Source organism: Phascolarctos cinereus, unplaced genomic scaffold (genome assembly GCF_003287225.1).
Source record: "Phascolarctos cinereus isolate Bilbo 61053 unplaced genomic scaffold, phaCin_HiC Scaffold_5;HRSCAF=322, whole genome shotgun sequence".
Classification (NCBI taxonomy): domain Eukaryota; kingdom Metazoa; phylum Chordata; class Mammalia; order Diprotodontia; family Phascolarctidae; genus Phascolarctos; species Phascolarctos cinereus.
Genome location: NW_027555958.1, coordinates 252,854,066 through 252,880,458, shown reverse-complemented (window position 1 = coordinate 252,880,458; position 26,393 = coordinate 252,854,066). Strand labels below are relative to the sequence as shown.

At 45.2% G+C, this 26,393-nt stretch overlaps 3 protein-coding genes across 5 annotated transcripts; all 3 read right to left on the bottom strand.

Moving 5' to 3' along the window:
• Window positions 1–436: 436 nt before the first annotated feature.
• Window positions 437–10,197, bottom strand: SENP3 (SUMO specific peptidase 3). Of its 2 annotated transcripts, none has more exons than XM_020966477.2 (11): window positions 9,870–10,197; window positions 7,415–8,131; window positions 6,703–6,936; window positions 6,453–6,564; window positions 5,971–6,118; window positions 5,644–5,691; window positions 2,543–2,620; window positions 1,971–2,108; window positions 1,535–1,618; window positions 1,385–1,435; window positions 437–1,069 (listed from the first exon to the last, which is right to left on the bottom strand). In XM_020966477.2, exons 2-11 carry the CDS (start codon window positions 8,118–8,120, stop codon window positions 959–961), a joined length of 1,710 nt encoding a protein of 569 aa, XP_020822136.1. In that variant the 5' UTR covers window positions 8,121–8,131; window positions 9,870–10,197; the 3' UTR covers window positions 437–958. The 2 variants fall into 2 exon arrangements, with proteins under 2 accessions (XP_020822136.1, XP_020822135.1); XM_020966476.2 differs by lacking the exon at window positions 9,870–10,197 and adding an exon at window positions 9,782–9,865.
• Window positions 10,198–11,177: 980 nt separating this feature from the next.
• On the bottom strand, window positions 11,178–15,123 carry TNFSF13 (TNF superfamily member 13). Of its 2 annotated transcripts, none has more exons than XM_078155645.1 (6): window positions 14,135–15,123; window positions 13,689–13,764; window positions 13,508–13,555; window positions 13,213–13,313; window positions 12,567–12,702; window positions 11,178–12,249 (listed from the first exon to the last, which is right to left on the bottom strand). In XM_078155645.1, exons 1-6 carry the CDS (start codon window positions 14,381–14,383, stop codon window positions 12,140–12,142), a joined length of 720 nt encoding a protein of 239 aa, XP_078011771.1. In that variant the 5' UTR covers window positions 14,384–15,123; the 3' UTR covers window positions 11,178–12,139. The 2 variants fall into 2 exon arrangements, with proteins under 2 accessions (XP_078011771.1, XP_078011770.1); XM_078155644.1 differs by having other exon boundaries at window positions 13,213–13,331; window positions 14,135–15,122.
• A 634-nt stretch (window positions 15,124–15,757) lies between these two features.
• TNFSF12 (TNF superfamily member 12) lies at window positions 15,758–26,073 on the bottom strand. The gene is made up of 7 exons (XM_020966425.2): window positions 25,823–26,073; window positions 25,562–25,612; window positions 24,909–24,972; window positions 24,597–24,650; window positions 24,456–24,491; window positions 16,920–17,044; window positions 15,758–16,711 (listed from the first exon to the last, which is right to left on the bottom strand). The coding sequence occupies exons 1-7, from the start codon at window positions 25,979–25,981 to the stop codon at window positions 16,460–16,462; spliced, it is 741 nt and encodes a 246-aa protein (XP_020822084.2). The 5' UTR covers window positions 25,982–26,073; the 3' UTR covers window positions 15,758–16,459.
• Between the last annotated feature and the right edge of the window lie 320 nt (window positions 26,074–26,393).

The following is a 26,393-nucleotide window of genomic DNA, read 5'->3' as shown; positions in this document are numbered from 1 at the left end:
ATATACAAGGAGCCCACCCTCCTAAGTAAACTAGAAGAGACTGTAGAAAAGACTGAAAACTCAAGAGCACTAACAGTGCCACCTTGGTTTCATTCAAAGTTCTGTCCCCTCTTCCACTTCCACATCTCCTGCCTTAAACCCACCCCCATCTAGTTCTCCAAATCCCTTTGAAGTTGACATCTTTGTCCTGGGCCTTGGATGAAGTGTGTATGTCAGAAAGATGCTATATGACAAAACAGGCCTCTGAGATCTGCCCTCAACTCCCCTTAATGAATTAGGTAGAAGGAAAGCCATTGTTACCTGGAAGAGAAACATTACCTATAATTCCTGGGCATTCTGACAATATTCCTTTATACCCCATTACGGGAAGGAATAAGACAGAATGCTCATTTGGTCATTCAATCTGCATCTAGCAAGACATCCACCACACACAATCTCCAAAGGATCCTTTATTGACCAGAGTAGGATCACTGACTGTTTATATACATACATACATATATACATACATACACATACACACCCACACCCATATACATACACACACACACACACATACACACATATATATGTATATAAACAAGCAAAGTCTGATGGTATGGCATACAGGAATCCCTTAACCCACCACCCTGCCCTCCCCCACCAAAACAAAAACAAAAACAAACCCACCAAGTTCCATGAAAATGGAAGGGGAAGGGCTCTTCATTCCCTCTCACACTCCCTTCAGGACAGAGGAAGGAAAAGGGGTTCCCAGTGCCAATCCTACCCCCCATAAATCAATAGGGATTCTTTAAAAGAAAAAAAAAACAGAAACCAAGGGAAACATTTAAATATGAAAAACAAACAGGTATATGAGGAAGTCACAAGGTCCAGGGAGAAAAAGGAATAGGTTTTTGCAGGTCAGACAGGGGACAGATGTTCTCCAGCCTTCACATAGAGTTGGGGGCCTGGGGTCCAAGGCTCACATAGTGAGTTTGCAGTGACACAGCTCTTTGTAGATCTGCCGACGAAGTTTGGGCATGTCCTGCTGTGTGAAGCTGAAGGGCTGAGACAGGGCCAGGTACTTGCAATACTGGGTATGAAGTAAAAAAGGGACAGTCAGGGCAATGAGGGAAAAACGGAGAAAATTTGTAACAGGAAATAATTGTGGTTGGAGTCAATTAAAGATCTCTTCTGAGTTCAAGAATATGGGGATCAGATGTAGTCAATATTCCAAGTCCCAAAATGGAAGGGTAGAAGGCCACAGAGAAAAAGGCTGAATGGAATAGAGCCCTTCTGGTCTTTACAAGGTGGTGGGGTACTCAGAAAAGGCCTACTGCCACTCCCAGTGTTTGAAATGACAGAATCCAGGGGAGAGGATAGTAATATGGTCTACCTACTGGCTCACCTGCAATACGAAGGCACCACAGTCACTGTCATTATTTTGTCTGGCCACATTCTGGTAGAGAGGAAAAAAAACACATGAACCTTGCCTGGAAGCTTTTGAATATTTAATGATTCCCTCCCACACACTTAAGTACCATACTGGTTTACTCACCATCTTGAAGTAACCCTTCCATCCCTGGTGGAAATCTAGGCGATCCTTCTTCACTGCCTCAGCCTGTAGGTACTTAGCAATATGCTGCATTGGTGGAAAAATATTAGCAACAGTTACATAATGTTTTAAGGTTCTAAAACACCCTACATTACCTCCTGTCATGTTCAAAACAACCATGGGAATTATTATCCCCATTTTACAGATGTGGAAACTGAAGCTCAGAAAGGTTACTAAGATTTGTTAACAGTACAGTCACTTGTGAGAAAGCTTAAAAAAAAAAAGACATAATATACTCTAAGTTCTCCTATCTACCAACCATATTCTTCAATCTCTTGCTCTCAGTAGCCACAGGCTATGTCCCCTAAGGTCTCTTCCCCCTAGTTCTTGCCCAGAATTAGGGTCATATTGAATTTCCCTTACCAATTCAACACCTTACCTTGGGACATCTTCGGTTGAGGGTACGCTGTGAGTCAAAATAAGTGATGGTCCGCTGCCTCACATCCACAGAAATGAGTGACCAGTGTACTTCCAGGTGGATAGGTATCAGCAGGAGTTCCTTATTGAAGATATCCACCTAGGAAAGGGCAATCGATGTGAGATAAGAATCTGGGGAAGTAGATGCCTGAGCCTCAGAAGGAAAGCTGGAGAAGTACAAGCTGCCATGGGTATTTGATGATGAGGCAAGGGTTTGGGGACCTAAGACATCTGGGTTACAGGAAGGAATATGAGCTGAATGCCTAGATCTCCCTGAGGGCCCCCCTCCACCTGCTTGAGGTTTTGTAGTGATGAGTCTATAAAGATATAAGGCAATGATGAACTAAAATAAAAGATGTTGGGACCAATGGTCTATTCTGCTAACCATGGAATGTATCTAATCTTTGGCAGGGAACCTTTCAGGAAGATCCTAAGGAAGAAGAATGTGAGAAGGGGATAATAGAGAACATAATTAATCCTTCTAAAAAGGTGAAGAATATCACTGGTAGTTGGAGAGAAGAATTCCGAACTCACATTTTTGGTCCACCTTTTCACTCCATCATAACCCTTGGTACGGAGTTTGTCGTAGAAAAAACTGTTGAAGAAATGAACCTGTGGAAATGACATAACAGCCAGCTAGAGTAACCTGATGTGCCTAGGTCCCTAACATCCGATCCATCAAACAGTCCTTATTCCTCAAGAGATCTAGGCAGTTGGTCACTCAGTACTGAAACTTTCCTTCCTCTCCTTCAGCATCCTGTTTCCCAACATCTATCCCCTTCTTGTTCACCACCTTTTAATCCTTCATCTTTGAGGAACCGAAAAATTAGGACCAAGATCCCTAATTCCATCCTTATCCCATACTTGAAGTAGAGGAGGAAAAGACGTGGAATTACTTTTCCTACTTATTTCTCTTTCCTCAGTTAATCCTTATGTCAAGAAATGAGGGGAGTGATGTGTATGGGAGCATCATCAATTGTTTGAGAGCAAGGTACAAAAGGGTAAAAAGAGGCTAATGCTTACCATAGACATTCTCCCTAAATGAATATGGGACTCTTGTACTATACAGTCGTCCTTCAAAAAACCTTACGGACCACTTGTAACATTGAGTAACTGAGATATATATATATATATATATATATATATATATATATATATATATATATATATATATATATATATATATATATATATACATACATACATATATATATATATATATATACATATATATATACACACACACACACACACACACACATACACGTATATATACATGACACTTTGACTAAAAAGATCTTTTACACATTGTCTCTTTTGATCCTAACAACCCAGTGAGCTAAATACAGGCATTCCTTCATTTCAGAAGTTAAATGACTTACCCACATTCACACAAGTAGGAAGTACAAGAGATATTTAAGTTCTAGTTGTTCATATCTCAAGTCCAATAGTTCTGTCCATTTTTTCCACTATACCTTGCTGTTTTCCCCCCAAAGCAGAGCAGACATCTGGAGACTTCCCACTTTCCCAAACTTGGATAGGTTTACCTCTAATCCCCTTCCAATGCCAGTCTCCTCCTCCTCCGCCCATACCACATATTCTAGAGCCTATAGCAGGATCATCCTTCCTGGTCCTTGGAAAGGAAGGACAGGTGGTTGGCCTCTTAACACAGCCTCCTGGTCACTGGCTCCTTAACAGAGAGGAAGAATGAGGGAGTGTTCTGCTGATGGCGCATCTCTTCCTCTTTGCCCATGAAGCAGGGCAGATGCTCTGGGCTAAAGCATACCTCCTTCCTCTCCTCCACCCCTCTCCCATTGTCTTTGAAGGGAGCCCTCTTGTAATCAGGCCACCTGCAGATCCAAGAGTCAGCTGCTGTGCCACTACGTCCTGCCCACCTCTCTCCTAGCCTACCTTTGAGCTTCAAGTACCTCCAGCTGCTCCTATGCAAATGATGAGGAGCAAAGGACCTTTACCCTTCTTGAATTAGAAGGTAAACTGCATGTAAAGAATGTAATTATTGAAAGTAAAAACCCCTTAAAACTCAGCTACTTGGCATAAGGTAGAGTACTAGACTTGGATTCAGGAAGACTCCAGTTTGAATCCTACCTCAGATACTTTACTAGCTGTGTGACCCTAAATCCTTTAAACCTTCTCATCCTCACATTTTCCTCCTCTGAAAAATGTGTCAAATAACAGCATAATCTAGAGCTAATGTGAGGATTAAATGAGATTAATGTATGCAAAGCAATTTGCAAACTTTGAAGTGCTATGTAAACACAGACTATTATTGTTGTGGTTGCAATTATTATTCTCCAGTGTAAATGTGGAAGTGCCTACACCGGCATCAAGAGAACCAATGGAAGATGAGGAATAACTTTAAGTGATTGGGAGAGGGGTTGCAGAAAGGAGAAGCAGTCTTCTTGGGAGGAAGTTCAAAGGGAAAAAATTACCCTTTATCTTCCACTTTTTACCTTCTCAATTCATGAGATATCTAAAAGTCTACCTTTGATCCCAATTCTCCCACAAGTCCCTATTCCCCTCAGGATACCTAATCTTTACCTCCTCCACAGTTCCTGGAGCTACAATTTCTCCCAGTCCCCTCCCCTTTCCAAGTAGTTTCTGGTAAAAGCTCAGCTTTCAACTTAAGAACGTCTCAAAAGGCTGCAAACAGTAAGGATGACAGGGCTGATGGAAAGTGAATTGGCAAGGAGGTGTTAAAGTCATTCCCTAATTATGCCTGTGAAGCATGGACTTCATCCATCAGTTATCCTCCAGTGCCTGCCTTTCCTTCAGGGACCCAGGAATCTAATTTCCCCATCCTCATAGATCAGACCTCTTGCCTTTGGATCAGAAGTATTGAAATAAACCTGTTCCCAGAGCTGTGTACGGAGAAGGAATAGCCCAAGTGCAGGGAAATATGTTAGGTACCGATGTTTGGCCCCTCCTCATAAGACATACTGCAAAAAGGCTAGTCCCCAAGAAGGCAGCATGGTACAGTGGGCAGAGGAATAGAGTTGGAGTCAGAGGACCTGGATTAGAATCCCAACCCTGCCAATTACTCTACTTTCCAGACTTTGGACAAGTCACTTTGTTGTGCTGGGCCCCAGTTTCTTCACCTGCAAAATGAGCTGGGTGGACTTGATAACCTTTGATGGTTCCCTGTTGTTGTCTTTTCAGTATCAGATGCTTCACTGGGGTTTTCTTGGCAGAGATACTGGAGTGGTTTGCCATTTCCTTCTCCAGCTCATTTCACAGATGAGAAAACTGAGGCAAACAGGGTGAAGTGACTTGCCCAGGGTCACACAGCTAGTGTCAGAGGCTGTATCTGAACTCAGGTCTTCCTTCCAGGCCTGGTGCCCTACCTGCTCTATCTGTTTTGACACCATTCTACCCTTTAATAAAGCTCCGATCCTGCTTTAAATCTACAGTTCTTTGACAGAAGTACTAAGGAATGCCTTCCAGAACAGTTTTTGCCTGCTAAAAAGGATGAAAACGTTCCTATCCTACCCCTCACCCCCTACTGAAATGCTCTTCTACCACTACTTCAAAGTCCTAAGATCACTCCCCTCTTTTCAACTTTGGTCCATTCTAACTCCAGGCTTATCTCAGAGCCTAAGGCATTTGGTTCATCCTACCTTTTCAGGGACAGTGTCCATTACTAGGTCTCCATACATATTCATCACCTTCAGGAGATAAGATTAAAGGGGAAAATGACTTTAGAAGAGGTTAAAAAAAAAGCTCTAGAAACACTGTCCTTCCTCCCCCCCACTATAAACAGAAGACAGCTTGACCTGACCCCTCCCCTTCTTCTAAAGAAGATTCTATCCAAGGGACTGAGGTATCCTATTTACTACTTCTTGACTTTCCTCCCCTCAGAGATCACAGAATCTCATGGATGGAATGGATCTCAGAGACCGTCTAGTCCAACCTGCCACAGGTCCTCCCCCAACTCTACCCCTCACCTGGTCATTAAGCCAGTTCTGCCCGTACAGGGTCCCCAGGTCATCCATGGTCAGGACGTGCCGCTTATAGGCCACACGAAAGCCTCTCACCATAGCATTGCCTGGCATACGCTGGTATGACTGGATCAGCTGCTGAACTAACCCTTTTCTGGTAAGGTCCAAGGATTGGTGACACAAAAAGAATGAGACAGGCCGAAAAGTGCCAGGCAACACAAGATTCCCTCCTAAACCACTCTGTCTCTTCCCTTCCCTCCCACATCTGTTTCAACACTGTCTGCAGGTTCTATTCCCTTTAAGGTCCCAAGCACCCCATCCCCAGTTCCCTGAGATCCACGAATCATGTCCCCCAGCCTTTGGCTCCCTCCCCATGACAAACAATACCTTTCCCCTCTTCCAGTACCTACCTAGAAACACAGCTATTTAATCTGGAAGCATTAAAAATCTAATTAGTGATACAGCAAAGGGCACGTCCTGAGACTCACCTAGAAGGTGTGGAGAACTCTTGCTGGAAAATGTCCTCCAGTTTCTCTACCACTTCATCTGTGCTAAGAGGAATGAGGCTGCCATAGGTCTGAAGAAATTCATCTAGGATGCCTAGGAAAGAAGGGCAGAAGGGACTAAGTTGATTGGGCCTCTGGACTCCAATCTGAAAGGAACATGGAAAACACTAGAACTTGGAAGAAAAAGAGGACATCTTGGTCTAAACCCAAGGGTACCAGGGCACATCCTTACTCTGTACACAGGTCACATGCTCCTCCCGAAGGGGACTATGCTGCCCAGCCTTTTCGCCAGGACGCTCCTCAGCAGGTCCTAATTCAGATCCTTGGAACAGCTCTTGGGCAGTCCGGTCTCCAATGCTGCATACGTTACTGATAAGGATGCTAGCATCCGGGGGTGCCAGGCCCAGCTCCCCATCCAGTCCAGATGCTCCCCCAAAGCCATTAGGCAGAGAGCATGGAAGGAGACCTGCATGGTAAGGAAGAAAATCTGGGCAAGGGAGATAGGGTTGGTATAAACAGCAATAGGGAAAGCAGGTGGACTAAAATGAGAAAAGCCAAGAAGTTACAGGTTGGAAGAACAAAGTCATTAGCAAAGATGGACAGCCAGTGGAAAAGAATGAGGAAAAGGAAATAAAAAGGAATTGGGGAAAGCTACAACAAAGCCCAAGGATGAGAAGTCTCACCCAAGCAAAACATGAGTTATTACTGCATTCCCTACCATCTCTAATTCCTATGCTGGAATCCAGCTTTTCTATCCTCTAGGCCCCATCCAGTCTCACCACTCATCCAAGACTCAATTGAGTGCTTAATAAATCCTTTTCTTTCATTCAAACATCCTATCCCTGAGGCTCACCACTGTTCAGTGGTCATTCCAGGCATTCTGGTTTCCCAGCCCTCAAGTTCATGATATCTTGCTCTGTTTAATCCTCTTCTGCCCTACCTACCTGTATCAGCTTCCAGAGGCTGGGGGGACCTCTGGGTCCACTCATGTCCATCTTCCTCCTGAGATGACCCACTGGGTAATGTGGGAGATCCCCTAACCCCTTCTTCAGCCATCAGTGCCCCTAAAAGCCCCAGCCCAGCTTGGGGAGGCCCCCTTGGTGAGTCAAGCCTGCAGCTGGGGGATGTGGCAGGAGGGGCTGCTCCTCCTTCCCGGGGAGGGAGGAGGGTCTTGGGGTGTGGAGGGCCCCGCCGCCGGCCCCTCAGTCGACCCCACAGCTTCCAGTGGAATGTCAAGGAGGAGCTCTTAGAGTACAGCAGCATTCGAAAGGCTCTCATAGCTCGGCGGCGCCGCTGAGAACAAGCTCTACGGGGAGGACGGGAAGGACGGGGATGCTGAGGTGTTCCTAGCTGGCCCCAGCCTGAGGGAAGTCCCCAGGCTACCACTTCCTCCTCCTCCTCCTCCTCTTCATCATCCTCATCATCCTCTTCACTGGCTGAAGCATCAAATGAGGGCCGAGGGGTAGGGAGTCGATGGGCAGGAACTGTGGTCCCGGTCCCAGTGTCTGGCCCAAACCCCCCACCAGACTTTAATAGTGGTTTGGGAGGGGGAGGCCAACGGAGGCGCTCTCGACGGGGAGATGGAAAGATGGGGGATGTTCCAGGGGTAGCTGGCCTCCAGGGCCGATTCCCTTGGAAGGTCTCTTTCATCTTCAAGTAACCTTTAGGAAGAAAGAGAGAAGTCACTATCCAGGCATCCCGATATCTAGTACCATAGCCTTTGCCTTTCCCAGCTAACATTTCCTTTAAAGACAAAAGTGTTCTGTCCTATATAACTAGTATTTGAGTTGTGGTTTAAGATTTACAATAAAATAGGAGCAGCTAGGTGGCACAGTGGATAAAGCTCCAGCCTTGGAGTCGGGAGGACCTGAGTTCAAATCCAGCCTCAGACACATGACAGTAGCTGTGGGACCCTGAAAGTCACTTAACCATGATTGCCTCACCAAAAAAAAAAAATTTACAATAAAATACCTTCCTCATAATCCTGTGAGATAGAAAGCTGGGAAAAATCAAGAGCAAAACATATGGGAGGCAAAACTCCACATATAACAAAGCAGACAAGGGTTCAAGATTACTCTGTCCTTCACATCTCCATAATAGGTAGAGTCTTCTTAGCAGTGAGATTTCTAATCAACATTTAATCATTAATTATCTAGACTAATTTCAAATACGAAATATTGTTCCAAAAAAGTGATTAAAGCCACCACTGCTGAAATAGCTTTCCCCTCTACCCAAGGGTTTTCTCCCTCAAATATGGGTCCCTCTGGAAAGAGCAAATTCTAAGTTTTACTCTTGAAAGTTCCCTCATTCAAAGCCTTCCATCACAAGGCCTCTCTACTTCAACTTTCATTTCCTCTTCTCAATCCTTTCTCCCCCCTAAACCTATCCCTTTAAACAAGGGGAACTTAGCTCAGGCTACTGGATTACAGTGGTGGTAATGGTACAGGATCTTAGGACTCCCCTTATTCACCTAAGAACAAATTTCTCTGGCTGTTTAATAACAATAAGGCATAGTCTCTCAAGCATACTGTGAACATCATTAATAGGTAGGACTAGAATTCTGAGGGAATGACTGAGCTGAAAAATTCTACCTCTGAGACTTTAGAAAAGGGGAAGTCAATATCCTCAAAAAGATGAATAGAACAGAGAACAAAGTTAACAGGTGACTACTATATACAAGAAGCAAAGGTAAAATGTGAAACTTTTGAAGAGATAAAATTACTTCTCTCTGGGATGGGAAAGGGAGTTGGAGCCAGGATAAAATACTAAAACTGGTTTAGTGAGAGAGGATTTTGAATGGATCTAGAGAAAGGAAATCAGGACCTACGGTAGGAAATAACTCGAAATGGGGGGGGGCGCGGGGGCAAGAGGGAGAATATCTAATAGAGCAGATAAAATAGAAACAAGGGAAACAACGGCCTTCCCAGTTCCCATATCCACCCCTTCCCTTCGTCACTCTTTTCATTATCCCCTCCAAGCCTCCAGTGCTACATCTTCAAGCTCCACACTGTTCTAGGCCGCCATCACTCCCCCCCTTCCCCAGCTCCTTTTTTTCAAAGCTAAAAAATGTTTCATTTTCTGGACACTGAGAATCCCTAAAAGTCCGCTGCCTTGGGTGGGGGCCAGGAGACAGAGGTGGGGGGAGGGGAGGTCAAGCTGGTTGAGCTCTACCTGAGGGGAGGGGAAGAAGGGCCCTTCCTGTGGGGTAAGGAGAGGGGAGTGGGGAGGAGGGGGAGAACCCATTCTGGTTTCGGGGGATGGGAACGGAGGGGGGGATCCTGTCCTCGATTTTCCTCAACCTCACATCTCACCCTGGAAAGAGGCAGGAGCCCCTCCAGCACGGGTGTGGTTAGTGCTGAGCATTCTGAGAGGGGAAGGGTCTCGCGGCCGGGTCCTCACCGAGGGAGCAGGAAGGGGAGCTGGAAGAGTAACAGGGAGGGAGAGGGAGGTGGGCCCAGGCGTCTCAGGCTCCCCGGCTCATCCCGGCGGCAGCTTCTTCTCCCTCCTGTCGCCTACGGGACTTAGCGCTTCGCCTCCTCTGCTCGGGCTCACGTTCCTCGGCTTTGCAACCGCCACCGCCTCCTTCGCTCCCACCACCGCTACCTTTCCCCTTTCCTTCTTTTCCCTTTTTCTCCCCTTCTCCTCCTCTTTGCCCCCCTCCTCCCCTCACCTTCTCTCCTCTTCTCTACTCTCCTCTCCCCTCCTGTGCCCTCCCCTCCCCTCCCCTCCCGCGAGCCCCTGGGCCACCGGGATTAAAACGGCGCTAGATTAATACGTCACCACCCGCCGGCGCGCAAGCGCAAAAGTCCTTCACTTCTCAAAAGATACCCAGCCTGCCCTACGGGGCCGGTCCCGCCTTCTTCCCTATAAGCACTCTCCGACCCGCAGCGGTCCACTCCCACGCCGGCACCGGACTGCGCGTGCGCTTCTTGGACCCCGCCCACTTTTCAACAGGTCCCCACCTCTTACTCCCCTCCCCCACCCACTTGTCGCCGGCCCCCCACCGCTGATTCCTGGGAGGGGAGGGGAGCGGATCGTGCTGGGACGCCCACGGCCTCAAGCCTCGGGGTCAAACTGTGACTGGGCGAAGGAAGGAGCTGCCCCGGCCGCAGCTCGAGGCTGGCGCCGGGGTCAGGACGGGTCAGTGTGGGAGCGTGCGGGGGGCCCCACGTAGGGGGGGATTGTAGAGGATGAAGATGAGGATAGGAGAAGGTGTAGAGAGAGCCAAGGCCTCCCTGTACTGGGCGTAGTACGGAGCGATTCGGGCAGCGAGGTCTCTGGACACGTGGCGTCGAGCCCAGCAGCCTTCTGAGTAAATGTCTTATTTACTGAATGAATGAATGGAGATGACAGGGAGAGGCCCTTCCGAAGAAGAAGGCAAGGACCAGCCCTCCTGGCAAATGAAGCCATTGACTAGATAATCCCTACAGTCTTTTTCCAGTTTTGATTTCCAGTGATTTTACGAAGTATGCCTAGAAAGGGTTGTAGGGAGGAGAATCAAGCTATGGAATCAAATGAGATACTGCATGTAAAGCACTTTGCAGGCCAATGGGCAGAGTAATGAGGCATAATGAATAGAACATATGGTGGGGTTGAGAACCGAAGTTAATGGGATGTAGGGATGAGGACAAGGGAGATAATTGGGTTGAGGAATATTGGGGAACTGGGTTAGGAAGCACATGATGCATTGGGAGAAATAATCGGAGCTGACTGCTACATTCACTTTTATTTGATACTTATTTAGGCTGAGTGATGGATAAACAGAAAAGGAGAGCCCATCAAGGAATGTCTGTGGAGGCTAGGCAAGGTTTAGATATGGTGTGAAGTCCACATAGTTGTATTCAAGTGTCAGGTAAAGTCTAGTTAGCAATATGGATGAAGCATCATGCCAGAAGAGCAAGAAAAGAACGTAAATGAAGTATGCAAGGGAAGGAATATGGTATGGAAGGATAAAGGGAGAAGGCTACTTAATACCTGTGTCTTTGGAGTCAAGTTTCCTTATTTGTAAAATCTTCTGGCTTTAAATTCTGTAATTTTCTGATGTTGCCAAGTGTATATAACCTTATGCACATAGATCTTAGGGTCACAGATTTAGATCTCTGAGGTTATGCAATTCAGTCCTTTCATTTTACAGATGAGAAAACTGAGGTCCAAAGGGTGTAACTGCTTAATAAATGCTTTTACAATAAAGGAAAATGAAATATGGAATGTACAAATCTGAGAATGGTGCACCAGGTGAAAAATGAGGTGTTATAAAATGTGTAAGAAATGGACTCTGAAGTCAGGAATTATGGACTATGGGAAACTGGGAATATATTTAATATTTTGGAGTGAAGTATTGTAGAGTTAAGGTGAGCTAAGAGGGTAATGTCCCTAACTTGCCACTAGGCGGTACTGGTGTGGAAGAATTCCGGTAGCACAAGCTAGGTTGGAGAGTAGGATGCCAAAAAGAATTGAGGTCCGGAAGGTGATAAAGAGATCAGGTCCTTTATCCTTCCACCCCAAGTTTGTCCATAGGAGTGGGGAGAAAAGAGGGAAGAATAGAAGGAAAACAGGAAGAGAATTACATCAAAATCAGGAAGTAGTCTCTGTTCTAAAGTACTAGCCCTCTGCCTAGTCTACCCTTTGGCTGTCTTGAGTATGTATATCTTCACTCCTTTTCTCTATGCTCAGAGTTTCACCAAACCCAGGAAAGTGCCATGGGGAGTGAGATCAAGTTTGGCTCCTGCTCGAGGAATTGTGAGACTCAAAATGTCACCTTGGTATAGCTGGAACACACCTGAGAAGGGGAGAAAGAAGAAGAGACACTTCAGAGAACCATATATCCCTTTCAAGGACCCAGATAATTTATCATCAATTTCCTCCTCTTTAGTCCTTGGCTCTCTGCATCCCATCTCCCAGCCTATTTTCTTACCCCTTTTTCCCCTACTTTTTCAGGGATTCAGGCAGTCATTCCAGTCTTCAGTTTTCTGTTACACACCCCAGATATCCTCATTTTTCTCTTGACTGTGGGCATTCCTCCTCCCCCTACCCCTCCTAAGACCCAGGAGTTTTGCCCCAGCTCACCCTTCTGAGCCTTCATCTTTGCCCCCTCACCTGCAGTATAGCAGCTGTTATAGGCCTGGTGGAGGTTGGAGGGCATGCTACAGACACATCGGGATAGGATCTCCCTTCCTTGACCCTCCCGATACACCACCTGACCCATGGTGAAGGTTACATCATGAAACAGCACCTGGCAGATCAGGGAGTAGTAGGGAGAGCAAAAAGGCCATTAAAGAAGGGAAGCAGTACCTTGTGGCTTCTGAGTCATCCAAGAAGGGAAAGAGGTAGACCTTCTACTATAATATGGGAGGTAGAAAAGAAGGGTCCTCTATGTTCTGATCTGAGCAGGAGGGGCTGGGATATATTGACTCTGATCCCAGGGGAACCAAAGAATTCTGAGGAATGTGATGGAGAACATGTGACCTTATAAGGCCATGGATGAGGGGTCCATATGGCATTTTGTTCCTTTATGGACAAGGTTATTAAACTGATAGATTCCAGGGTATCAATGGGGAAAAATTACATTTTATTTCAATATAATTGGTTTCCTATGTAATCCTATGTATTTTTACCTTATATATTTAAAACATTCTGAGAAAGGCTTTCAAGGGCTTCACCAAACTGCCAAAGGGGTACATGACCGAAAAAAAAAAAAAGGTTAAGAACCCCTGCTAAGGGATCAAAGTATCTCAGAGGCTACCTGGCTGTACAGGAGATACATTCCAGTCTCCCGGACTCCAACAACATGTCCTTGTGGTTCCAGACCTCCACCATGCCTCAGTGCTGGCTCCCACATTATCTCTGTCACATCAGAATCCTCTAGAGGTAAGGGGTGGTGTGGCTATCAGAAGGACTCCCTACTCTGCACCCTATGATTTAACCCTGACTAAGGCTTTCCCACCCACAGCTTCCATTCCCCTTGGGGACCCATGGATCCATCCCCTTGACCCCAGTTTTCCCTGCCTCCTTAAGCCATCATCCAAAATGACACTCACCTCTGGAGGTACTGTTAATAGGAATAAGGTGAAGAACTGAACGTTTTCCTAAGGGAGAAAAAGGGGTGCTTTCAGCTGTATAACCTACTCCTCTTTGCCCTGAATTCTAGCCACACTCCTCCTCAACCTTAAAACAGGGGCCAATCCCCATGGTCTTTGTTTCTTCCCCATGAAATCTCACTCTTGTGCTGATGTTCTTGGGTAAAGACTTCTCTCTTTCTTCTAGACGTTTCCTCTTCTTTCAGTTCATCAGTGCCCTGCTTATAGAAAAAGAATCAGGATTAAACTGATCCTAGGGGTTCTGCCCCATCAAATTTCTACTTCTTCCTCACCCTCCCAAGCAACCTTCCCTCTGAGCCACATTTCCTACACTCCTTTTCTAGCTCCAAGTATTCAGTCTGATGGCTGTATTCCAGCATCTGCTAGATTTGATGGGCTTTTACCGAAAACCTGGACTTTCCCCTAGCTTCCAAACCAGAGTGCTTCCCCAATACCCCACTTTAGGGTTAAGAGTTCAGAGTGTAATGGGGCGTGAAAAGGCAGAGATTAACCAACTGCCAAGTGCACAGGAATTCAGTTTACCCCAGTCCCATTTTTCCCAATGTCCCTCCTTTTTCCCTCACTCACCTGCTTGTGGAGGATCAGCAAGGGCTGCCTTTCTCCCTTCCGGTGAGACCCTCCATTCCTTTTCAGCTGGGCCACCTCTCCCCTCAGGGTCTGGAGCTCTGCTTGCTGGGTTAGTAGTGCCACCGCACAGGCTGCCACCCCCAGGGCTGTCCCCCAACTCAACCAAAGGGAAACCGAGAGTGCTGGGTCCCGGCTTGGACCCCCTATTTGCCCAGGGGGGAGCCTGGGAGATAGCAAAGCAGGAGACATGACTAGCCTGAGGACCCTGCTAGCAGCTGTGTGTCACAACAGAGGGTGGTGGAGGTGGCGGGGAGAGATAGAAAGGAGGAAGAAAGTTACGCAAGGGAAAAGTAAAAGGGAACTTGAGAAGAGGGAGGAGGAAAGAAGATATCGTCCTATTTCTCAGGTGCCCCCAAAATTGGACCTACTGATCACCTCAAGATCCACCCCCCCACACACCTCCTTCACATCCCCAAGAGAAGAAAGAATGGGTTTCAGTCTCCCAGGCAATGAAAGGATGGCTGCCGACAGACTCATCACACAGCAATACCCAGGGAAAATGGACTGAAGGGGAGGGACAGAGGGGGTGGGGGCAGCCCCAGAGATGGGGGAGGGAGACTTAGAGTTAGAGAGGAGAGTTTTGTGGATGGATGGAATCCCTTATTTGAGCAATGGGAAAACAGCTTTTATGGGTCAGGGGGAAGAGATTAGGTGGGGATAAGTTTAACACTGGAGGATGATGGGGGAGGGAGGAGGTCAGGACTTGGAAGCAATAAATTGGCCCAAGCTCTGGGGTTATAGCTAGGACTGGGGTGTGTTGGAACATGTCCTGTTACTCCCTGTGCTGAACTTGGCAAGCAACTGACTTCCTGTTTCCAGAGAAAACTTCTTACAAGAGGTTACCAGAAAGAATCGACATTGAAATAGTCCAACCAAATTCTCCCTCCTCTGGACAAGGTGATCAGTCTTCCCAAGTGCCCTCCCAGGGCATCTCGTTTGTTGGCTTGAGTCCCCCCACCCCACCCTACCCCCACCTATCCCTGTTCTGAAACCAAAACACTCAGTCATATCTCACTCTCCTCCCTGTGCCCACACCTGTTGCGTGTAGTAGAGGCTGCCAGGAGGAAGTCCTGCCCCACCTATCTCAAGGGATTCCCCCTCCAGAAGGAAACAGGCTTAATAGGTAAATGAAGCAAAGTTCTGCTGTACCTTGGTCAGAGGACTAACTTCTCTCTTATAGTTTGGGTTCTGTGTAATGGAAAGTGCTCTGGATTTAGAGTTGGAAGACCTGGGTTCAAATACTGTTTCTGTCATTTATTCCCTGTGTGAGTCTAGAAAGTCACTGTCCTTTCTGGTTTCACTTATAAAATTAAGGGATTGCACTAGATGGTCTATAAGGCCCCTTCTAACTCTAAGTCCTATGATCCTCACTTCAGGCCACACGGTTTCTGCTTCTGGGACTTAGAACGACCTACACCTCTTCCAACCCCTTCAACCTTCAGGAATCTGTATGTCCTCCCTCCTCCCTCCAAAGCACCCAATTCTCCTCCAACCCTCATTCCCTTCAAGTACTCCTCTGGTCCCTAAACCTCCCCTCCCACCCCTACCCTATCAAACAGAGGCTGTCACTTTACCTTTTTAATATCCATTACCAACAATTCATTTCAATAATAATAAAAATATCTTTTTAAAAATCCACAGGGATTTTAGCAGGGAAGAGAATAATCTTTGTCTTCTACCCCTCAATTTTGGAACCCACCCTACCTCCCCACAAGTCTCCTTAGCTTCCCCAAACCCCACCCCAGTCTCTCTGCTTTTCAGGTCCAATACCCCTGCATGAGAAGTAGGTCTTCCAGGGCCCCATCCAGGCATTTAGGATTTTCCAAACACATTGCTTCCACAAGGAAGGCAAAGCAGGATAGAAGATTGAGGGACCCAGGACTGGAACTGAGTGGTAGGAGTATGGGAGGGTGGGGGGCAGGGGGAACAGTTAAAGTTAGTGGGGTAACTGAGGACCAGAACTGAGCAGTAGGGGTATGGAGGGAAAGCGGTCATGGAGAGGGGGGAAAACGTGGTAGAACAAATATTGAGAGTGCTTTGGGGGTAACTGATAAGGAGATAGGAGCAAATTAATTCATGAAAGCCTGGAGATGGGAGGATCTGAGTTACAAGAAGTTAGGGTTAGGAGGAGCACTGCTGCGAGGAACTGGGGGAGGGAAAGACAAAGTTGTAGGGCCTGATAAAAGGGAGAAACAGTGTTATTTGGGGGAGGAGCGAGAAGAAGGATGGACAGAGCTTTGTCTGCAGTTTTGTCGTTAAGGTGCATCATTGCACTTGGAAGAGTCCAAAGTAGGTAAGGAAGGGGGCAGCCTTGAGGTGTGCCAAGGGGAGAGTCCGGATCTTCAGGGAGACTCCTGGCCGTAGGAGCAGTAGCCCTGACACCTGGCAGAGCCTGAGTTGGGGGCCTGGGGAGCTGGCTGCTGTGGCTGAGAACTCTTCCAGGCAGCGCAGAGCCAAGGAACCATCCACAAGCAAGTCCAGCTTCAGGTATACGGCCTTCCCCTCATCAAAGTGTACCTAGGAGAGGGGACAGAAGAGGGCAAAAGAGTGCAGGTGGAATCTAGACCTTCAGCTCCCCATTAGCTCTATCCCCACCCCAGCATTCTAGCCACTTGGGCACTATGTATTTCCCAAGCCTCCACTCTTCTTCTGCCTTTGGCTTCTTCCTTCCCTCCCCTGCCCATCGTTTCCAACCTTAAGTTTTGGTTCCCCTCAGGGATCTCACCTGACAGTACAGGTAGTAGAGGCCAGCCCTGGTAACTGTAAATTCTGCATTCTTGGCATCATAACTCAGTGGATTGGTGCTGTTGATCTTGGCCTCCTCCCAGCCACTCACTGTCCCATCCATACCTGGATAAAGGTACAAACTTGGTGGGTTGGGGGAGGAGAGAGAGGATCCTTTCATAGGCTTCTCCATCTTTCTCTTATACCCCCAATTATAATTGATAAGCTTCAGTCCATAATATGCAGAGACCTATGTGAAAAGAAATAGAAGATTCCATACAAAAATCTTCACTCTTGGAATCTCAAGAACATTCCTGTTCTTTGTAGAACTTACTCCATAGTTGGGAAGTGGAAACATGTGGGAAAAAATGACAAACACCACTGTACCAGCAAGGACAAAATAGTATAATTTTAATGCAAGATGAATATGTAGCAACAGAAAAAAATTACCAAAAATGAAGCTAATCAGGGAAAGTTTCTTGGAGAAGGTGAGTTTTAAACTGGGTTTTGAAGGAGGGGAACAACAGAAAAAGAGGAGGAATTGGGGTGATGAGCCATTTTGTGGTAGGATCTTGAAGGTTGGACTAAAGTGTTTGGATTGAACACAAAGGACAGTTTTCAGAGATATTTATTTCACAATGTGCTATGGGTAATACAAATAAAGAAATTGAAAAGTGCCCTTGTGTACAAAAATATAGCAGCTTTCTTCATAGCAGCCCCAAACTGGAAACCAAGGGGGTGCCCACTTATTAGTGAATGAATGTCTAAACAAATTATGGGCATTTAAATGTGATGGAATATCATTGTGCTGTAAGAAATGACAAACCATTTCAAAGGAAACTGAGTCCTCTATGAACTAATGCAAAATGAAGAGAGAACCAAAAGAACAACTTATACAAGGACAGTAACATTATAAAGAAAATGAGCCAGTTTTGATTATGTTGAGTTTGATATAACTATGGGATAACCAGTTTGAAAGGCCCACTAGGCAGTTGGTGATATGGAACTGGAGCTCAGGAGAGACACTAAGGCTAGATATATAGATCTACATAGAATCATCTGCATAGAGATAATAACTGAACCCATGGGAACTTATAAAATCTTTAAGTGACACAGTATGGAGAGAATGAAAGGTCCCAGGACAGAGTTTTGAGGAACATATACAGTTAGTTGGTTTGATTGGGATGAAGATCCTGCAAAGGAGTTTGGGGAATGAATAGGCAGGTAGGAGAACCAAGAAAGCACAATGTGATGAAAACCCAGGGAGGAAAGAGTACCTAGGAGGAGAAGGTGAGAACCAGTGTCAAACGCTGCGGAGAGGTCAAGAAGGATGAGGATTGAGAAAAGACCATTGGATTTGTCAATTAAGGGATCATTTGTAACTTCTGAGAAAGAGAACTTTCAGTGAAATGATGATATCAGAAGCTAGATCAAGGAAGGCTTATAAGAAAATGAAAAGATGGAAATGGAAGCACAGAGTACAAAGTTTTTTCCATGAGTATAGCTGAAAATGTAAGGAGAGAAAAAATAACTAGCAGGGATGGTAGAATCAATCAAGGTTTTGGGGTTTTTTTACGGATGGGGTAGACATAGGCATGTTTGTGGGCAGAAGGGAAGGAATCTACTGATTCCTTCTACTGATCTACTAATAAAAATGAAAGATTAGAGAGAAAGTAGAGGTGATAGTAGGGGCCATCTGCTGAAGACAAGAGGGGATATTATCAAGGGTGCGTCTTGACAGATTGGAATTGGCCAAGAGAGAGGCCATCTCTTCCTCAGAGACAGTGAAGGAATGATGTCATAGTGATGTGAAATGAAATGAAATGAGGAAAAGTGGGAACTCTCAGGGGAAGGCCTCAGTTTTCTCAATGAAGTATGAGTTGAGGTTCTCAGCTGAAAGGATGGTAGAAAAGTGTGCTGTGGGAAGCTCAAGGAGAGCCTTCTTCAAACAAGAAGGTTTGTAACAGCCGCTGTTAGGAGTGGGCTAGAGAACTGATTAGGGAGAAGTAGGATTACTTTGCTACAGTGAGGGTCCAGCTGGGGTCAGATAACAAATTTGTGGTAGACTCAATCAGTGTAGTTTCATGATTTTTTCAATAATACATGATTAAAAACAAAGGAGGCAAATGTTAGAAATAATCAAGGGTTGGGGTTTGGCAAGACATGATAGGCAGTAGGACAAGGGTGCAAGGGATTTGAGAAAAAAGGATAGTGTAGGGTTAAACTGGTTCACCAAGGGGTTGAAATTGGGAAGATTATAGCCAATGTAGGGATAATGGCCTGGGAGAATAATGAAGGGTGGAGGTCCTGATAAGGGATAAACAATAGGATTAGTAGTCTTAAAATATAAGAAAAGATAGAATGATTGAAAAAAACAAGGTGTTCATGAACATGGAAGTAGAACATTTATGGGTACATAGATCAAGGGTATATAGGGTAAATGAGGTGGAGTGGAGGAGTAGGTCATGGGAATTGAGTAGAATGAGGAAGTAGAAGTAGTAGAATATGGAACTCTATCTACTATACCACCTGGCCAGTTGTTGAAGTGAGCAGTGGATACAGCCATGGACCTGGAGTCAAGAAGACCTGAGTTCAATTTACTCTCACATACTTGCTAGTGTGTGATCCTGGCCTCAGTTTTCTCATCTGTAAAATGAGGATGATGATAATAATAATAGCACCTACCTCCCAAGATCGTTATATGGATAAAATGAGATAATATTTATAAAGCAATGTGACTGGGAAGTTAGGTTATTTGAGGCAAAATCAACATTTATGTTGAAGGCCTCTAGTGGAAGGATCCAGAGGAGTTAGGATTTGAGTTGGGCTTTGAAGGATGGATGAGAAGAAGGAAAAGGGAAGGAAGGCAACCTAGGTAGGAGAAAAGCATGAGAAAAAGTTTAAAGTTGGAACAAGAATGGCATGTCAAAGGGCAACCTAAAAGATCTACCAAGCTGGAACAGCGGGCTCATGAGAAACCACTATGGATTCCTGAGTGACATAATGGTAATTATGTATAAATAAAGTAATTCCAATTGTTGTGTGTGTGTTTTCAAGAGGCAGATCATTTCACCAAATCAAAATGGCAAGAATGTCTTTGTCCAGTACTCAATACAGCAGTCTTTATTAAATAATTCGTGCAAAGGCTGGGGCACAGTGGAAAGAGCCAAATGAGGTTAAATATGCAAAGTGCTTTGTAAATCTTAAGGTGCTATATGTTTGTTATTAGTTGTTCATTCATTTTCAGTCACGTCCAACTCTTCCTGACCCCATTTGGGGTTTTCTTGGCAAAGATAGTAAGAGTGGTTTGCCCTTTTCTTCTGCAGCTCATTTTACAGATGAAGAAAATGAGGTAAACAGGGTTGAGTGACTTGCCTGGGGCCACACAACTAATAAGTGTCCAAGTCCAGATTTGAACTCAGGAAGATGTATCTTTGGGACTCCAGGCCCAAGAGTCTATCTGCTGCACCAGCTAGCTGCCCCATTGTATGTCATTGGCAACCCTCTCCAGTACCCTCTCCATTTCCTTCTCTCATGCCCCTTAACACCATGGACCTGGAGGAAGATTGATCTTCTCCTTGCTCCTCACTGCTACTTCCAGACCATTCTCTTGCCACCATCATTCAGCAACTTCTTCTTCTTTGAAGTTTATGCCTTTCACCTCTATTACCTGAAATAATTCCTTGTTCCAATTATTGGTAGTCTATCTTCAGATCATTCTTCCTTTCTCAAGAAGTTCAGTACCTGGTCCACAGTCTTCCCTTCCACCTAAAACCTGGCTCTCCGACTTTGGGACTTCAGTGGTGTTCCCTTTAACATCTTGGTATGCTATTTCATCAACTTTGTTAGCTCCCGTTACCTACCTTCACCTTAGCCATCCACCCTCCTTGACCTTGAACTTTGAAATTTTTTTCTCTAATCATAAGCTCCTATTCTTCCATCTTAACCCCTACTCCACTTCTTTTAAATCTGTCCTTTGTACTTACTATGACCTCTATTCCCTTCACTCCATCCTGTTCTGCTAGTCTCTCACCCCTGCTCTGGCTTCATTTTCCTCTTTTTTCAGATGTGATATGTGGTTGACCAACTTAAGTATGTGTTATTATCCACTCTGGAATCCCTTAGCACCCCAGCCGGTTGCTGTTCAGACCTTACCAAACCCCAGTCTTGGGGTTTTACCAATCATTTTCTCTACTTGAGTGCTGCTGAATCCTGTTAGAGGAAGTCACAAAACAGTGCCAGCTGGACCCAATACAAGTTCATGTTATTTCATCTCACCTGTACTCTCACTGCTTCATGGCAGTTTTTATTCTTCCCCAGTTGACTCTCTGTCACACTTCCCAAAGGGGCTATTCCAAACCTTCTCTCCTCAAGCCCCCTTCATGTCTCTGAGCAAAGAACTTCCCATCCTACTTTACTGGAAAAAAACAATATCATCAGCCATGAGCCCCCTCCTCTCACTAACTTTACATTTAAGGGAACTACCTTTGAAGGAAACTCTCCAAAGTCTCTCTGGGGTTTGGCTGGGCTGGAGCTCTGGGAGCTCTGGCAGGAAGTGCTGAGACTGCCCCATAGGTGGCAGGGGGATGTGCTCTGCCCTCTTTTTGACCTGCTTCTTTGGCCTGTCTCTTTCAGGATATCTGTAGGACTCCAGTGGGGAGTGGGGCAGTTGTCGGAGAGGCTCCTCTATGCATTCCTGGGTTGGACCACGGAGTCGAGGTTGATAGTTGCCAATGATCTCTCGGTTGCAAAATCTGATGGCTTCATCCTGCTTAACCTCTCTGTAGCTTTTAATATAGTTCCTTCTCCACTCTTCCTATATACTCACTCCTCCCTAGGCTTCTGTGAAATTATTCTCTCCTAATTTTCTTCCTATCTGTTGGATCACCAGATCATCTGCATCTCCCACTCACTAACACTGAGTCCCTCTGCACTTTCTGGCTTAGGGCTTCTCTGTATAAACTCTCTTGGTGATCTCTTCAGATTCCATAACCTCAATTATCATCTCCATATAAATGACTCCCAAATCTATATCTCTAGCCTTAATAACATTCCTGAATTCCATTCTTGTACTGACAGTTGTCTACTGGACATATTCACTTGGATGACTTGTTTTCTATCTATATGCTCAGCACTTGCTAGGTCTACAAAATAATGACAAGACAGTCCCTACCTTCTAGGAACTTATAAACTAATTGAGAAGATAAGGCTATCACCATTCCCCCTCCCCCATAAAAATGAAGATGATATATAATTAAGTGCTAAATGTTGTGGTATAGATTATAAATGTCTACACAGAGATCAAAGTGGGTTGAAATAAACAAGAAAGGCTTTGTGGAAGAGGTCGAATTTGAGTTAGACTTTGAATAATAGGTGAGAATTGGCTAAACAAGAGTGTAGGAGATGTACTTGTGGCCTGATTAGAGGGAAGGATTTCTATTGAGAAATAAGGTTAGAAACACAGGCAAAGGAGTTGCCTGTGTTCCCCACTTATTTCAGTGGGGAATGAGGAGGCAGCAAAAGATCCTGAGGAAAGACGGGACATGATGAAAGTGAGTTGGGACAGTAGAGAGGAAAGGACATAAATAAAACAAAACTCAACAGGTGACTAACTAGATATGGAGGGATGAAAAGTCTTGAAAAGTGAAATTCCTTTCTCTGACCACATTTCTTCTGTTCCCATACTACTCTTAAGCAAGTTTTTTGTCTTCTTTTTGACTTCCATTCTCTCCCTGGCTCCTTATTTTCCCAGTCTATCATCCTTATTCTGGCTTTACTTGCCTCCCTACCTAGAGGGTACCCACTGCACAAGGTACAAACTCCAAAGAATATCTTTTGACTTCATATACCCTCTCCCCTTCTCTCCTCTCCACTCTACTTTATCATCTCTCCCTTTATGTCAACGATGCAAAAGTATCCCTTCGTTTTGTCAAATTTAACTTTCACCTATGTTCTTGTATCCTCCTGTCCCCTCCTGCTTCTTCTGGGACCTATTATGTCTTCTGTCGTGTATTTCAGTCTCTCTCTTGACTGGTTACTTCCATTCTGCCTACAAACATTCTCAAGTCTCCCTTATCATTAGATTTTCCTTGACTTTGTTATCCCTTCAAAATATGGTCTTATACTCCCTCCTTTCACTATCAAACTTCTAGAAAGAGTAGTCTGCATTCAGTGCTTTAATTTCCTCACTACCCTTTTACTTTTTTTTTTAAACCCTTTACAATTTGGCATTCACCACCCATTGCTCCACTCAAAATGTTCTCTCCAAGTGACTCCTCTAGTGATCACCTAATCACCAAGTCCAATGGACTTTTTTCAGTCTTTGTTTATAGCACTTGACATTATCTCCCTCTTAAAGTTGTCTCCTTTCTTGGTTTCTAAGATACTTCTACCATAGTTCTTATCTTACTTTCAGTGAGCTCTGATTTCTGTTTCTTTCAATTTCTTTCAATTTCCTTTAATGATTTCTCCTACAAGTAGATATTCCCTCAGGTTTTGTCCTTGACTTTTTTCTTTTCTCCTTCTGTCCTTCTGAAATCTCATTCATTCTTTTTTCTTCCAATAATTTCATTTTCAGTTCCAAATTCTCTCCCTTACTCCTCCCCTCTCTGACCCATGGAGAAAGCAAGAAAAACAAGACCCCTTATAAATATGTATAGTCACGTAAAACAAATTACCACATTAGCTAAAAACAGAAAGAGAAAATAGGCTTCAGTCTGTACTCTGAATCCATCAGCTCTTTATCTGGATGGAAGTGGATAGCATGTTTGACCTTGAGTCTTCTGGAATTGTGGTTTAGTCACTGTGTTGTTTATGCTTAGTCTCTTCCCACCCCACCCCCATCAGAGTTACAGTCTTCAAAGTTGATTATCTTTACACAGTGTTCTGGTTCTGCTCACTTCACTTTGCACCAGTTCATAAAGTCTTCTCAGGTTTTTCTGAAACCATCCCTTTCATCATTTCTTACAGCACAATAAGCTTTATGTAAATGATTTATAAATTGGTGTCTCCAGCCTAACCTCATTTCTAAACCCTAGAACTGAATTTCCAACTATCTGCTGAATATCTCTGCCTAGATATCTAGCCAGGACCTCAAAAATCAGTGTGTCCCAGTATGATCTGATCTCCCACAAACCAGCTTCTTTTGACTTCTCTATTAGCACCACTATTCTCCTAGTTACTAGTCAAAACCTTGGAGGTACCTTCATCCTACAGCCAATCACTTTCTAAGTCTTAAAAATAAAGGAGATATGGACAGGCAAAAGGAGTCCCCACTCCCTTTTGGGAATTCAGTATCTACAACCCTTTATCAATTTCTGACCCATCACTCCCTCCCCCACTCCCACCCCCATTTGTCCATCCCTTCCATTTCTATGGCCATTACTCTACTGTAAACTATAAAGCCTGACATTCAAGGCCTTCCATCAAGGAGCAGAGGCTAAGAGGTTGGGGGAATTGGGCAGAAAGCCAAAAGCTGAAGGAGATTGATCCTGTATAACTTCCAGAAACAGCACAGAAAGTGGAGTCCATCACTTACCAGCCTGAGCTCCATCCAGCCCTGCTTTTGCACGAACTACAAAACACAGGGATATTGTTATTTAAGGAGGAGAGTTCTTGATTCTGTTTTCCCAATACTACTACCAACTCAGGCATGCCCTTCTCACTGTTCCTATCTCACCTTCATAGTGGGCTGCATTCACTTTTCGAGTTCGAGCTTTATGACCCTTCACAGCTAAAAATAAAGAAAAGACAGATGAGCAAAGGCATTCTTTCTGGGTGCCCACAGCTCTGATTTCCCCAGGCTCTACTATCTTTCTGGAGTTTAGACCTTCACCCCAGGCCCAGCCAGTTCTTATCCTTTTCACCAGCCCCTATTCCCTTCTCAGGACACACTGTTCCTCTCTCCATATATAATCTTTGCTACCACCTCCATATCTCGTTTGTGGTTGAACTCTGGTACAAAGTAAGGGTGGAATGGCGAAACACTTACCACGGGGAAAGCGTACTCTTCTCTTCAGGGTAGGAGCTACATTCTGGCTTTGGGAAATCATTTGCTGGGGAGAGTAAGTGCAGATTTGAACCAGAACCTTGGCCTATATAGCCCCAGCCCAATATCAAACTAAAGAGATACACAGATTAAGAAAAAGTGACAGTAGGAGAGAAACCTACAAAGTTTGTGGCTGCGTGTAGAGATAATTAGAGATAAAGTCAGGGGCAAACATAGCAACAGAATTTCAAAGCTGTTGGAGAAAGGGAGACATCTAATCCAAACAGCTCATTTTACAGATGAGCACACTGAGGCCAAGAGTGGAAAAATGACTTCCCAAAGGTCATTCAGAAAGTGAGCCTGGACTTAGCACCATGGTTCCCCTAGGATATTTCAACTTTAGGAAAGCCTTAGTCTTTCACCACATTTTTTAAAAATATGGCTTGGGGTAAAGAGTAGACTGGGGCTGTTCCCAGGCTTTACTCCCTTTCCAGGATCCATAAGTGTGTGCCTCTTAGGAATCCAGGATTGTTCTGCTCTTAAACCAGATTCAAGGCTGCAGAGACACTCAAAATGAGTCACAGAGAGACAGGAAAAGAAATAGAACAAATAATGACAGACAGGGAGATACATCTCACACAAATAAACATACTCACCATCACTGCCTCAGCCTCCTTCTCCTCCACCATCTCTTGCTGGGCTGGGTCCTATAGAGGGGAACAGGGGAGGACATTACATGGGAAACAAACCCTCTCCCTTCTCCACCTGATTCCTCACCCCTTGGCTCCTCATTTCCTTCTAACTAAGTTTGGTGCCTCATTTTCCTCCTCTGTCTCTTCGACCAGTTCTTCTGTCTAGTATTCTCACTCTGGCCCTTCCAAGTACTCCTCTATTTCCAGGGCAAAAGGGGATCTCACCTGGGAGAATGGGGATGCCTGGGTCCCCAAGCTGATAACCACTAGCAGGAGGCCGAAACAGGCAAGAGAGAGGCCCAGGGCCAGGACCAGGGTGGGTAGCAGGGCGGTGCCCAGCTCCCCCCTTCTCCCTTTCCGCCTCTGGCTCCTACGGGTGGCCATGGGGGTGGGGGGGGCTGTGCTTCACAGCGGGCCCCCCCCCCATCAGGACCGGAGGGAATGGGGGAGGGGGAAGTGGGAGGGAGCAGGCTGGAAAGAGGGAGGGGCAAGGGAAACGGGAGGGAGGAGGGGGATGAGGGACAGGAAGCGGACATGTATTAAAAACGAGAAAGCTTGTTAGAGAATGTTTGTTTTTATATGAAATGGAACTCAGTACGTTTGCCTTTTTTTTTTTAGATCCCTGATTAAAGAATGTATAAAACAATGATGAATATAAAACAAAGAATACTGTTTATGTTGGTGTGAAACCCCTAGAGAGCATAAATCTGATTAGGGTATGTACAAAACAGAGATTAATTTGTTTGCTAAACAGAAATGAGCGCATGAGAAATAGACGTGAGAGGCTAAGTTTGGG

Bases quoted from the DNA above. Each gene is read 5' to 3' on its own strand.
- TNFSF13 (XM_078155644.1), bottom strand. From the start codon at position 14,383: ATGTCTCCTGCTTTGCTATCTCCCAGGCTCCCCCCTGGGCAAATAGGG. The intron at 12,703-13,212 runs GTAGCCTCTGAG...CTGATCTGCCAG, and splicing joins TGTATCTCCTGTACAGCCAG to GTGCTGTTTCATGATGTAAC. The intron at 12,250-12,566 runs GTGAGGGGGCAA...TCCCCTTCTCAG, and splicing joins TAACAGCTGCTATACTGCAG to GTGTGTTCCAGCTATACCAA.
- SENP3 (XM_020966476.2), bottom strand. From the start codon at position 9,833: ATGCTCAGCACTAACCACACCCGTGCTGGAGGGGCTCCTGCCTCTTTC. The intron at 6,937-7,414 runs GTAGGTAGGGCA...CTTACCATGCAG, and splicing joins GCCTCTGGAAGCTGATACAG to GTCTCCTTCCATGCTCTCTG. The intron at 2,109-2,542 runs GTGAGTTCGGAA...GCCCTTTCCTAG, and splicing joins TGAAAAGGTGGACCAAAAAT to GTGGATATCTTCAATAAGGA.
- TNFSF12 (XM_020966425.2), bottom strand. From the start codon at position 25,981: ATGGCCACCCGTAGGAGCCAGAGGCGGAAAGGGAGAAGGGGGGAGCTG. The intron at 24,973-25,561 runs GTGAGTATGTTT...TACTCTCCCCAG, and splicing joins AGGAGGCTGAGGCAGTGATG to CAAATGATTTCCCAAAGCCA. The intron at 16,712-16,919 runs GTGAGATCCCTG...CCCCTCTCCTAG, and splicing joins TCTACTACCTGTACTGTCAG to GTACACTTTGATGAGGGGAA.